We start from the raw sequence: 13,846 nt of genomic DNA on the forward strand, positions 1-13,846 counted from the left end.
CCCCCCCCCCCTCCCCCCCCCCCCGCCGCTGACGCCCCCTCGGACCGCTAACAGGCGGTCAGCGGATCAAAGAAGAAAACTTCGTCGCTGGAAATTTTCAAAGGAGAGATTTGAATCGAGAGAGCGTGGAGGAGACGAAAGAGCGAGAGCAGGCCGCGTCGTATTTACGGCGATGGGAGGCAGGTAACTCTACCGAGCGATCAGAATAAGGAAATGGGCCAGCGCCTTCGTTTGGTATCAAATCTTAATCGAAGGCCCAGAGCCCAAAAGTTCGGATTTAATTAATGTCGTTTGGTAGCGTTAGGTTCTTCCGTCCGATTGGGTCGCTGCATGTGCAATCATGGCCCTTTTGGTACCCGCTTCGGCCCTTTATTTTAATTACGATTGCGTGGCCATTAAAACGTACAAATGATACTTTCATGGGATCTAGGCGCTTGATACGAACTTCTACAGCTTGTTCAATAAAGCGCTTTAAAAATAACTTGGTTCTTTTTCCTGAGGAGGTTTGTTTCCTCCCCCATTCTTGAGCCTTGACTAGGTCCTTTTATCTTCATAAATCCGGATAAATTTTGAAAACAGACCCCTTTGCAAAAATATTCCTAAAAAAGACCCGTTTCCACTTTATTTTTAAAAAACGACCTACTTTTAGTCTCAGTACTGAAACTAGGTCGGTTTTTGAAAAAAAAAAAATATTCCCAAACTTCACGGGAGTTGAACTCTCGTGAAGTTTGAAAAAACTTCACGGGACTTCAACTCCCGTGAAGTTTTGTTTTGAAAAAAACTTCACGGGAGTTCAACTCCCGTAAAAAGTTTGGGAACATTTTTCGCAAAAAAACAACCCAGTTTCAACATTAAGGCTGAAACTAGGTCGTTTTTTACGAATATTTTCAAAACAGGATATTTTTTAGGAATATTTTTTGCAAAGGGGTCTGTTTTAAAATTTTGCCCTCATAAATCCTAAGCCTATGTATCATTATCAAAACATACGTAATTAAACAAAGATATCTATGTACTTGTAAACAACATTGTCCTATGACATACGCGCTTGCGTTTGATGGGAAATGGAAAATCATGAAGAAATCCACCCGTCTAAAACCACCGTGATTTGACACTCAAGAACACAATATATTTTTTAAGATGCTGACATCTCGATACGAGCCTTGTTATGCAAGGGACAGCAACTTCTAATAATGCAATTTAACTTTATTTTAGCGACAAGGAAATCTTGGAGCTGAAGAATTAGAATAAGACATTAATCGATTAGACATTTTTTTGTCAAAAAAGTAGGGGGAGGCAAGAGAGTGCTACTGACAGCTTAACCAACACCTGCTGCCAGTGATATTCTCGTCACGAAAACACGCATCGCTAAAGGTCGAAAGCGTCCGTGTCTTTTTCCTATTTGAAATGCGCGTGTACTACGTTCTTCGAGTCTTCAACGAGTCCTACCATTTTCTTTAAAAAAAAAATTATAAAAAATAAATAAATTTGACGATAAGGGGCTTTGGATGGTTTCCCAAAAATCAAGAAAAGGAAAAGTGTACATGGAAATCAATAAAATATTATTTTTATCCATTTTCATCCCTAAAACTGACCACAACATCCAATAAAATATTGTTTTCATTCTACAACTCATCTCATATCATCTCCTAAAAATAAACTAAACACAAGAAATGAGTCACATCATCCAACTCATCTCATCTTTCATCACATCACATCTTTAAAAACCGCGCGCATCATCCAATAATATGGTGACAACTCATCTCGTCTCATTAACATTTTATTTCCATCAATTTCCTCCAAAAAAGCTAGGAAATCGATTTCCTTAAGTGTAGGTCATATCATCCAATAATATAATAACAACTCATCTCATCTCATCTATTTTCTTAGAATGAACCAAACATAAGAAAAGAACCTATTACAGGAAATAAGTTTCTTATAATTTATTTCCTTAATTTTTTAGCCAACCAAACAACCTCAAAACAAATTTTCTTAAAAAATCACACGCATCATCTAATAATAATGTGACAACTCATATCCCATTCTTTGATTTCCTTCTTTTTTTAGTCAACCAAACAATCTCAAAACAATTTTTCTTAGAAAATAGGTTTCCTATTATTTGACTTCCCTCTTTTTATCGTGTTATGTACATCTACACTTGTGTGTTCTGTTCCTTCCTTTAGCAAGCCCTGGCTCATCGTCCCCACAAAAATAGTACCGAGGAAGTGATTCCGTCAACTCTTTCAAGATTGAAGGGGCACCGTTTTCACCACAAAGTTCGGTAGTAAGATTATTGTATTAGGATCGAAATTGGGGGTAAATTTTTGAGTTGTACATTGGCTAGAGCCACAGTGCATAATCCAACTCAGCTAAAGTGGAAAGTATCTCAACAAAGACGCAAGAAATAACTATTATGTTTGGTGGGTGCCAGAGTCATCAGCCATCTAAGCACAAGTTTTCTAGTCTTATTACAAGAAAAATAACTATATATTAAGGCGAGCAAACCATTGTTAGGTCACTTAATCATCAATTAGCACAAAGAAAACACAACCGGGGGTGGGGTTAAAAAAAAAAAAGAGGGTATCAACTGGCTGAACTCTTCAGGGTCTTTGATTATCAAACTTCCATTTACAACAGAGTTCATAATAAGCTAGTTTTCCACGAAAAGAAGTCTAAAAAGCTAAGTAAAAAAAAAGCAGGAAATAAGGGGAAACGCATAGAGAGAGAGAGAGAGAGCATCTTTTCTGCGTAGACTCTTTATCATCTTTGCTCCTTGATTCCTCCTTTTCTGCCAAGAGACCCTGCAAACAAAAACCATCGTTCAGTTACTAGTTGAAAGCGAGTAAATAAAATTTATCAACACTCTGAGACTGCTCTGCTGGCAATTGAAGAAAAGCACAGATAGGTAGGTAGAAGAGCGAAGGGGACTACAGAGAAGCAAGAAACATGTGATACAAAATTCCAAAACAAAATAACCAGAAAGAAGAGCGAAGGGGACTACAGAGAAGCAAGAAACATGTGATACAAAATTCCAAAACAAAATAACCAGAAGCATGAATGCTGACATTCAACTTATACCATTACAAAAGAATTATTAATTAATAAAGTAACAGACATTCAAATTTTCAAATTCGATAAACCCATCACCTTCATTGCATTTATAAGAAGGAAGTGGACATTCAGAAAACGAATGCAAAACATCCCACAAATAATTAATGAGAACCCATAAATACTAAATAATAATCATATAATTCAATTTCAAACTGAATAAAGAAATCTATATCAATTTTCCGAACTGACAAAGGGAACAGAGAATGGAACAATCCGAATCTTGAGTACCACAAGCCTATTCACTAGATAGATAGATAGACACATTAAAAAGCCAGTTCAAACTCCCAACAACCCCCTCCATTTCAAACCCCACCTAGCGAACGCCGATCTAAATCAACTCAAAATTCCATCTTCTCAGCCACTAATTCGATAAAAAGACCAGAGATGTCATAAAAAGAAACAATACCCATTAAAACAATTCAATTAAAAATCATTTTACAACCCATCAAAATCCAATGTTTTTTAACTCACCTCCAACCTCATCCAAAACCCCATAATCGTTACACTCCGGCGGCGTCTCAAACAAACTCATCGACAACTGTTTATGAGCAAGTCCAATATCAAACATAATCACTCCAGACTCAGGATTCATGTTAAAAATCCCCTTGACAGGCAACCAAACGAAGAGCTCCTCTTGCTTAAACCCATCAACTCGTTTCAGTACTCCGTAGCTTAACTTTCCGGTCACCACCCAGTCAAAGTAAGTGAGGCTGTCGTATTTGGCATAGCAGGGTTTTTCGAGGTGGGCTACGAGGAGAGAGGTTGAGGGGTCGAAGGTGAAGTTGGTTATGGATTTGGGGAGGAGACCAGGTGGAAGGTTGTGAGCTTTGAGGAGGTCATGGATTGGATCACCTCTGGTAAAGATAGGGAGGAGGAGGAGGAAACAAGAGAGAGAAAGGAACTCCATATGAGAGAGAGAGAGAGAGAGAGAGAGAGAGAGAGAGAGAGAGAGAGAGAAGGGGGGAGGTGGGTTTAAGGAGGGGTTTGAGAGAGAGAGAGAGAGAGAGAGAGATTGCTGGAGAAAAGTTCCCTGAAAAAGGGAATTTTTTTTCTTAAGGTGGGGGCTACATAGACTAATGGAAAAGTTCGGAACTACCAAAGTACCCTTTCGCAACGTATTGGAAACAGGGGAAAAGAGGAAAGTAACTGGCAGGCAGTGGTGATTAGTATAGAGCAATCCAATTATTCAAATGATTTTGTGCCTAGATTATTTCTTTCTTTTTCTGTAGAAGGATATTTTTATTACATAGAAAATAATGATTGTCCATAAGAACATAGATAACCACCCATGAAACCTGAAAACAATTAAAGCTTCTATTTGAATGAAGAAGCTTTGGTTTAAAATTTTAGTTAGAAGGTGACATGAAGAATATGAAGTGTAATTTTGAACATTCAACAATTATGATTCAAAATAATTGTTAACTTTCTTATGAGCATTGGTTCTATTAATTCTTGAGGGTTACTTGTTGTGAAAAAAGAAGAAGAAAAAGTCAAGTGTCAACTAATGTCTTCACAATTAATAAAAGGGCGATTTTGTCACTTTAGATATCTAACATGGAGATATTACAGTTACTAAATTGAGAAGCACAAAGTGAATTCAGTGTTGAGATTTGAAAATTGGCTTTTTCTTTTTCGGCATGAAGAAGTGAGAGAGACTAGCAAACTAAAGGGAATAGAATCTTGGCAAGGATTGGAAGACAGAAGCCAGAGTGGTCCACTAGAAACAAAAAGGGTGGAAATTCCAAAGCTTTAATTTGTTAAGCCAAGGAGCACCCCCAATCATTCATTCTGAACTCTCTGTGGTTATGCAGAATGATAGCTTAATTTAAATTAAATTACTCAGGAGCTCCCCCAATCGGTTTCTCTTCTTCTTAATTACTTATTACATGATGCCAGTCTGCAATTTTGGTCAAAGGTATTAGGTCTATGATACATCTTTGCCTTCACCTATTCAACCATCTATAACTACTACTAATCAAACATTCCCATTAATACTTAGACAAGTGAGCATATACCCATAACATCTAAGTTCCTCACTTTTTTAACTTCTTTATTTTACAAAGCCATAAGGGCACTGTTAGTACTAGTCCATTAATCCACTTTAGTTCGGGTCTCCAAGCGGGATACCCCCATTATATTTTAGAAAACAAATCCTTCTGTCTTGGCTTTAGCTCCCCTGTAGAAGATATCCCGCAATCATTGAGTTTGACATTCTTTACAAGGAATTATTATTTAAGAGGGCAAAAGATTAATCGATTAGTAAATAGGCCCCAAACAAAGATAGACAACTCAGACTCCAAATAAACAACTCAGGCTCCTATCATTTTCCTTTTGAGACTAGAATCACATACTCGACACTTACTAACAATACCAAAGTGTATTTCATGACTCGGTTTAACACTTACTCAACTAGGTTCAATACAAACTTAACGGTTCAATACAAACTTAATAACCTCCATCATAACTCATGTCAGCATAGATTTTTCAGATAAGTAGCAGGGCAAAATTTTACCACCACTCATGCAGTAATCATAGGCCCTACTACCAATCATTAAGGAAACAGATGAACAAGTCTTGAGAAATGATCAGGAAACCAATTTTGTCAAAAGATTAATCAATTGGATCTTATTATATCATAGAGTAGCCATTGTTTTTCGACAGGACAGTTCAACTAGCACACACCAACTCCTTCGGATATCATCAATTTGGTGCATTTATTAAGGGCCTCTAGGCACCTGCAATTCAATCAGATGAGAGCATGATTCGCATTTAAAATGTAGGACCTAAGAGGCAAGAATTTGAAGCGTGATGTGTTGTATACTATGCAGACAACACTGAGAGATGCACAAACAATGACCCTGCAGACTATTTGGGCAATTTAGGAACTAGAACTTATAAATGAATTGAATCTGGAGAGCAATTTCACCCTTCATTTAAGGTAGGATAACTGAAGTAAGTAGACCAAAGGAGAGTACCCTACGCCCACGTTAATTTCACCTTTGCAACAATAACATAGGGGTAAATTTTACAAAACCCTCCAATATTTTAGGGCGTTTCACACAATACCCCCAAGAACTTTGTTTTTCCCGTTAAATACTCAAAACTTTTCCCACGAAAAGCCCCACTTGTCAGGCAATTTACAAAACAGAAACTCTCCCTCACCCCCACCCCCCACCCAAAAAAAAACATACTATGAGTGGGAGGAAAGAGGGAGGGAGAGGAGGGTTTTCTTGCAAATTTGCAAATATGAGGTTTCCTTTTGACAAAAAAGCTAAAAATGAAAAAAAAAGTATTTGTTTATGCTCTGGGGCATTTTGTCACTTTGGGGCTTACGTGAGAAAAGTTTTGGGTGTTTAGTAGGAAAAGCTTGGGCGTATTGTGGAAATCGACCCTATGTATTGAGTTTTTTCTGAAATTTCCCATAATATAGTTATTTACACATTAATAAATACTTTAAATCAATAGATTATACGAGAGTAAACCAACGCTGAACATGAAGACAAACAAATAACAATGGTTGCCTTGTTGGCCCAATCCACTCGTTGATGTTACTAACTCCTAATGCGTTGGCTATGACTCGAATTCCAACTTTGACTTGCCAAAAGGAGTGATGTCCCAAAAGTTTAAAGAAAAGGAGATACAGTGTTAAAAGGTCAAAAGGAGTTTAAAAGACCCAACAGCTCATGAATACAAGCAAAAGAAGTTGATCAATATATCAGTAATATGTGCTTCCTACCCAGTTCAAGACGAAACAACTACTCGTAGGGATGAACAAATTAATCTTCTCTTATTAGGTAATGATTCTTTGTACTTAAAATAACTCATCTTCACTTCTATACTCTGCTGCACACAAGTGTATCCCAATCATTAAAGAATAAACAATCGAAAGCATCTCTCAAGTAACTAGAATACTCGGATGCACACAAGTGTATCCCAAATAAGACAGCAACTAGAATACTCCAAAAAACAAACTAAGGAAAAGAAAAATGCCTCTCGTTTTACCTAATATCAATAGGAGATTACCTTAATTGGACCAAATTATGAAAACTGAGGAAAGAACATGAGCACAAGGGCTCAAAGCAGAACAGAGCACGAGGATAACTATATAAAAATACAAGGTAATGAGAAACTCATTACACTCTCTAAATTAGCGCAACGTATGATAGCAAGACGATAACTTTCAACCATAAGAATCTACTCTTCTTCCACTCTGCGTGTCATGCGCTTGTCCTTCTCATATCATAATTGAAGGTGGTACTCTTAGCATAATGTGCATGAAAGTAGTGCCAAGACTTAATGAATTAACAAAATATGATGTCTAGATATCATGATTTTCAAAGGCTAAAACAAATACAGCAAGAATTGAGAACTTAGCAAAATACTATGTCCAGAGATCATGATTTCGAATGCATAATGCCAAATCTTGTGTTTACCTTATGAAGATGCTGATTCAGTCCGAGGAGCTGCTGGCTTTGCTTTTCTACGTTCAGGGGGAGGACCATCTCTTCGTCTCTCATACCTTCTGCTCTCATATTTTGAACTGTTTCTTTGCTTCGGTTGGTAAGTTGGGTACTTGCATGGGATTATCTCGCCATTTATATACTTATCACCTGAATAACAAAGAATATTGAGAACTTAACCACAAATAAATTACAATAAGAAGTTTAATCACCGAAGGTGCTAAGGCCAACCTCCATAATCCTTATTCTTAACATCAATGTAGGAATCTGGGAGTACCCACAGGACACCCGGCAATCCTGCAAACACATAAATAAATTTAGAAACAATATAGAAAAGAAAATCACACAAATATATTTGCTTACAAACATATGCTGACCTTTGAATTTCTCTGATGTCTCTTCAGACACAGTACACTGGAAGCCAGTGTAAGTAGTAGTACTGAAAGCATACATATTCTTCTTGGCTTCCTCCATGCTGTGAAGGAAACAAGGACAGTATAGAATAAGAACGCAAAGTAATTATAGCAAATTTGAAGAATGTGAGATCAATTACATGGCAAGAAATGAAATACCCAAAGAAAACAAAGCTTTTGTCTCTATAACCCTATGAGTTTACAGATTCTTATTCTGCAAGTGAGTACCCAGATGCTTGAAGAAAACAGTATGCAAGTGTTTACATGATTCAACAACCCCTCTGACTCTGTACATGGCTATTTCTTGCCATGAAAGCCCGGTCAAATAAAGAGGAGCATTGGTGTTGATTAATATAAAATTAAAAAAAATCAAAATCCCTATGTGAATATGCTTCATTTGCGTGGTTATATGCTTCTGAGCATTTTCAAGCCCTCATCATCCAACTGCACATGCACATATGACAAGAAACAATTGTTATATGCTTGCACTCATTACTCGCAAACAGATATGCACGCGCATACAACCCCCTAAGTTCGATCAAAGCAACGGAAATACTTCATATAATAGAAGATTGCATAATATTCTACCCTAATATTCCTCATCGACAATCTAATAGATTGATTTAATACTATGTATAGTGCAAATAAAATGCATCTCCTTAAACAAGGAAAAAGTTTAAAAGCTCTGATGCAGCTATCTTTGGGTAGAACATAAGGATTATAGTGTAGAGCTTTTACACAAGAAATGGTAAGAGGAAAAAGGCGAGGTCCAAAATGAAATCAATTATCAATCTAAGAAACACACTAGAAAAGAAATTTCTTGTTTACACTTCCTATTCTGTTCAGTGTATAAAAGCTCCATAAAGATACTATGAAGTACATTCAGCACAACGTTTTGTGCAAAATCGATTTAAACTTCTTGGGTGCTCCATGTTTTTGTCCAAAATCAATTGCTAACTAACTTAACTAGATAAAAGCAAGCATTACAAATTGTAAATCAAAGATACTGAAAAAAATATCTAAAGAATAACATCATTCATTCTACTGTAACAAGAAAAAAAGGTTCAACCGAAGAACAAAAAGCAACTAGTGCATACAGAGAGTTCATATATGATACACAACCTTCAAACTAGACATTGATTCAGCAAAAAAGTCTACAGTTTGTCTTAAAAGAAACTAACTTTAACCTAATTTTCTCCATGAGCATGACAAAATCAAATCAAAAACATTACAATAAAAAACAAATAATCAAGAATGCTCAACTGGGCGATCAAATTCTCGGCTACCTTCCAAGGACAGTGGCAAGGGTGTTGAGGTAGGTCTCAATCATCTGCTCCCTCGTCGGCGCCGGGTCTTTGGGGAACTCCATGACGATAAGCCAGTGGTTGTAATCGCAGCCCGGCAGCATAATCGTCTCCCTGGGCTCGTCGTTGCTGTTGTTTCTGTTCACGGCCATCGCTTTGATGGTTGGTCGGTTTGAAACCCCCATGGAGGGTCGTTTCTTGAGAGGGAGGGGAGCTGAGGGGTTGAGACGAGAAGGGTTGAGGGATCTCGGGTTGGGGGTGGTGGAGGAGGGGATTAGGGATTTGAGGTGGAGGTACGAGGAGGAGGATGAGGAGGTTAGGGTCGCCATTGGAGGAGAGGGAGAGGGAGAGGGAGAGCAAGGAGGATGAAGATAAGGGGGGGATTTAATTAGCCAGGGTTTTGAGAGAGAGGCTAGGTATTTATATTTGACTAAAGATATTTTTGAGGGGTTTTCTCTATCTTTTTCCAAATTGCAGATAACACCCTCATCTATAACTATGGTGACGGTTACCACCCTTCACACCCATGGATTGCCATTTTCAGAGACATTTACCTGATAAACTAGCCTGATCCTTCATAAAAGTAAATCTTCTTCATATTTTTGGAAGAAAACCCGTCATCAGAGTTTTAAAAAAGGATATTAACCCTGACATAACTTTCCACTGCATGAAGATTCTCAGTGGTTTAGCATCATCATAATACAAACATGACCATCTTCAAGCAACTGAAACAGCCCCAGCTCAAAGAGCAAACAACCGATGACCCATTTTACTAATCACGCGGCTTACAGGACACAGCACCGTAACTAACTCTGACAGGTATGTATGCGTTAAATGTGAAATAAACCCGCATTTACTACATGACGATAGTAACACGTGACAGTATATAGCGTCGCAAAAGACTGGAAGTATGGAGCAGATCAGGATGAGCCCTTGAGTTTCTTGGCGACGCTGGCAAAGTACTGGCCCTGATGGAACGCTTGCTTCAGCTCTAGCTCAGTCGGAGTTCTTGAACCATCACCCGCGAAAGTTCCAGCACCATAAGGACTTCCTCCCTTCACTTGCTCCATCTCGAACATTCCAGCACCAAAAGTGTAGCCGACAGGGACAAACATCATCCCATGGTGAACCAGCTGAGTAATTGCTGTAAAACTGCAGAAATTTTAGCACATGTTGGTCAAGATGTCGAGTGTCTTCGGTAATTTTCCTAACAGGCAGCCCTAAATGTAGACATACGTGAACGTGAACAGATTTGGGATATGTGGAATGATGTGGACTTTACCGAGTGACCGTTTGAGTTGAGGGTGAAAATTTTCACATTTGCATAGAGGGTACTAACGTGCCTAGTTTTAAACAACTTAGGGCGTGTATATAAATGCTGCGGAAAACAAGTGAGTGCTAGTATCTGAGTACTGTTAGCCTAATGGTAGGAGTGAACGTGATGAAGCGGCTTACGCAGTAGTCTCCTGTCCCCCACCCTGGGATCCTGTGCTGAAGAAAATCCCCGCAGGCTTGCCAGCAAGCTGCTGGCTTCCCCAGAGGCCTCCGGTTGAATCCAGAAAAGCTTTGAACTGTGCTGCCATCATTCCAAATCTAGTTGGGAAACCAAAGATAATTCCATCAGCCTCAACAAGCTCATTTGCTGTGATTGCTGGTGCTTCACCCTTGGGAGGCGCGCTCATCTTTGCAAGCACCTCTTCAGGGAGAGTTTCAGGTACCTGTTTCACAAATAGTGCATTAATTTCTCTTCGTTTAGTTTCAGGAATGGTGCATAACTGTAGAAAATGTTTTAATAAGATGAGACTACACTTAATTAGTATTGGCCTACTAATTTCCTCTAAAGACAGGATGACTAGAATTGAATATATGCTTTCAGCCCATTTGACATTCTTTACTCAAGAAACATAGTTATGGTTCAGGTAGTGAACACAGACCTGCCATAGCTTAGCTTCTACTCCTTCGACGGATGATGCACCTTTTTTAATCTCCTCTGCTAACTTCTCAACATGCCCATACATTGAGTAGTACCTGCACAACCAGCACTACTTATATAAGCCTCGTCAGCGTGAAAATTTGGTTTCTTGCACACGGGATGCACATGAATTTGAACTACAGCTTATCTGAAGTTTAAGAGAATGTCTCTTCGAACTGAAATTTTCTTAAGAGTCGGGGGCGCATAATTTTGTAAGAAGCATCTTTTCTTCGCAACAATGCATCTTTCAATTAAGAGAAGTACTGATGGATATTACCCATGCCGTGCATGTGTCAGCAATAAGTGGAAGTCATGCACAAGGGCCACAAAACATGTCATCACATTCTCAAAATCTACGATATTACATTTATAAACTAAATCGCGAGACAGCACAATAAGCGCAATTATACAAGGTACTAGGGAGACATTTTCTCAGTGTCACACACGAGAACGACAAAGACAGAAAAGATAGAGCTTAATGCTAGAAAAGCGTCAAAGAAAATCTAGAGCGCCAGTAATAATAAACACACACCTAAGGTGACGATGGCGACCGAGGGATTCTAACCATATGACAATGTTCCGTAGAATCAAACTGCAGGTACCAGCCTTGACTGCTAATTTACAGAGCAAAACCTCATCTTTTGCTATTTACTTCATCTTTCTTGGGCTTTAACTTACGAAATTAATCACGGGGTGGGTGATTCTACTGATAAGGAGAAAATACTCTGAATACTTGAAGTCTGGCCCTATATTAGCTTCTCATTCTCTGTACGAGTAGAAGGCGTACCCATAAGGGTTGGACAATGCAGAACAACCCATGCCATGAAATAAGTGTATGGCAAGCCAACCTTTGGGTTCTCGTTACCTCGACAAAATTGGTAACATAAACTCCGCAATCCATAATGAATGCGGACGATCATAGTAGGAAGAAGGGCATAAGAATGGCCATGCGCTAAACATACGGCAAGAAACACCACTTCCATTGGTAGCAAATCAAAGTTTCCAGAAACGACGACGACTTGATGAAGCCACAACATGAGATATCCTGCCAGCAGCGCCTTAGAAAAAATAGGCTCCCCACTTTGAAAGAAGTAACTCTCAAAAGTGGTACCAACAGGGTAACCTTGTTCATCTGATTCCGATACCCGATGCATGAGAGGATAAGTAAGTACCCGTCGCGACAATTCACTCGCGTCGCAAGGACCCAAGGGAACCACGGGGTCATTTTTATGCTCCAAGTTCTTGAAGAGATATCGGGCCCAGATGTTATGGCTAAGGAGTCTTTCACCCCTCTTATTGAGCCATCCCTCCACGTTCATACAAATGTGGTAGTGACACATTACTTCCCAAAAGGTCTCTACCACTTGGGATTGTTCCTTCTCTAAAACAACTAACTCTCGTTGACCTGGGATATACTCCTCATACGGGTAGTTCCCGTTCGGCAGCCCGGAGACTTCTTCCATCTCATGAAGAACAATCCTTATTTCTCCATCAGGAGTAAAGAAATTTACGGGTTGTAGGATTATTCAATTCCAAAATATCAAAGAATTGGTGGGAGTTATTGATCAACCCGAATTGTGTCGCCCTGATGGGCGCATAAAGACCAAACTTTTGCAGGTCTTCTTGATTCTCCCGCAAAATGTATTCGGTGATACGATGTCACCATTGTGTAGGACTCCAATGAGACCAGCCTGGAGTTCTAAAGTCTTTAGCAGGGAATTGACCATTTTTTCTAAAGAACGCACGACCAAAAGTGTTAGCCTTTTCAGCAGTCTCACCAATCGGGAGTTCTTTTTGAAAAAGCTCAGGGTGCAATCCGATGATGTAACGACCACCACTATCTATCTTGGCGCCGCTACGAAAAAAGTGGCTACATATGACCCCATCTTGTACTGGGGTTAAATCCTAATCCATTCTCCTGGGAGCCGAGACAATCTTCAAAGCAGTAAGAGAGACGTCACGCTCCATCCGAAGTAAGAACAAATTTCACCCGTTTACAGTTCTAAGCCATTCGTATGTCCCGATATCCAACAAATCAGGATCCTCTGAAGAGTCTCCGAATAAGAGAACATGCTTCACAATAGGTTCACGATTGATAGACTCTAAGGGAGCATCAATGATCATACGCCTAAATGTGGAAACTGAAGGGTCAGAAAGAAGATCCACTTTTTCTAGCCCCCGTTCTCCGAACAGCGGAATACTCTCAAGAGCAGAATAATGAGGATGAATGGCAATCGTCTGAGTACCATCCGCTCCGAGATTGCCACGTTGAGGAAGTGGAGTAGAAGGATATATGATTGCACAAAAAGACAAACAAGATTAGTCTCAAGCAGTAGTCATGGTAAAATAACACGAAGGTCATTCTGGCAACGAACGTCGAAATTCATTCGAATAATGAACCTCGATAGGGATAACGAGGTTCATCAGTTCAGCAAGGTTCGTTGGAGAACACGAAGTTCATCATCTGAAGACAAAATTCGCCAATCCAACGAACGTGGTCGATGAAAAGACGAAGCTCATCATATAAACGAATTTTGTTTAACAATTCTAGAGGATGACCCTCGTCAAAATAGCCAACGACATTGGATA

General features: G+C 39.2%; 3 protein-coding genes across 4 annotated transcripts in view; all 3 read right to left on the reverse strand.

Moving 5' to 3' along the window:
- Positions 1–223, reverse strand: part of LOC109849252 (peptidyl-prolyl cis-trans isomerase CYP21-4-like) — a 4,584-nt gene extending 4,361 nt beyond the window's left edge. Inside the window, exon 1 of one of the 2 annotated variants that reach the window (XM_020419063.1) lies at positions 27–223. The gene's annotated coding sequence lies outside the window, so the exon portion shown is untranslated. The remainder of the gene's footprint in view (positions 1–26) is intronic. The other variant, XM_020419065.1, reaches the window with a different exon arrangement.
- Positions 2,586–9,635, reverse strand: LOC109848827 (multiple organellar RNA editing factor 9, chloroplastic). Its single transcript, XM_020418522.1, has 5 exons — positions 9,268–9,635; positions 7,946–8,043; positions 7,800–7,865; positions 7,542–7,718; positions 2,586–2,798 (listed from the first exon to the last, which is right to left on the reverse strand). The coding sequence occupies exons 1-4, from the start codon at positions 9,612–9,614 to the stop codon at positions 7,543–7,545; spliced, it is 687 nt and encodes a 228-aa protein (XP_020274111.1). The 5' UTR covers positions 9,615–9,635; the 3' UTR covers positions 2,586–2,798; position 7,542.
- On the reverse strand, positions 10,206–11,306 carry LOC109848828 (NAD(P)H dehydrogenase (quinone) FQR1-like). The gene is made up of 3 exons (XM_020418523.1): positions 11,220–11,306; positions 10,741–11,003; positions 10,206–10,437 (listed from the first exon to the last, which is right to left on the reverse strand). Exons 1-3 carry the CDS (start codon positions 11,301–11,303, stop codon positions 10,206–10,208), a joined length of 579 nt encoding a protein of 192 aa, XP_020274112.1. The 5' UTR covers positions 11,304–11,306.

This window comes from Asparagus officinalis, chromosome 7 (assembly GCF_001876935.1).
Source record: "Asparagus officinalis chromosome 7, Aspof.V1, whole genome shotgun sequence".
Taxonomy (NCBI): Eukaryota; Viridiplantae; Streptophyta; class Magnoliopsida; order Asparagales; family Asparagaceae; genus Asparagus; species Asparagus officinalis.

Bases quoted from the DNA above. Each gene is read 5' to 3' on its own strand.
- LOC109848827 (XM_020418522.1), bottom strand. From the start codon at position 9,614: ATGGCGACCCTAACCTCCTCATCCTCCTCCTCGTACCTCCACCTCAAA. The intron at 7,866-7,945 runs GTCAGCATATGT...ATGTGTTTGCAG, and splicing joins GACATCAGAGAAATTCAAAG to GATTGCCGGGTGTCCTGTGG. The intron at 7,719-7,799 runs GTTGGCCTTAGC...TTTGTTATTCAG, and splicing joins TAAGAATAAGGATTATGGAG to GTGATAAGTATATAAATGGC.
- LOC109848828 (XM_020418523.1), bottom strand. From the start codon at position 11,303: ATGTATGGGCATGTTGAGAAGTTAGCAGAGGAGATTAAAAAAGGTGCA. The intron at 11,004-11,219 runs GTCTGTGTTCAC...TTTGTGAAACAG, and splicing joins TAGAAGCTAAGCTATGGCAG to GTACCTGAAACTCTCCCTGA. The intron at 10,438-10,740 runs GTAAGCCGCTTC...AAATTTCTGCAG, and splicing joins GGGGGACAGGAGACTACTGC to TTTTACAGCAATTACTCAGC.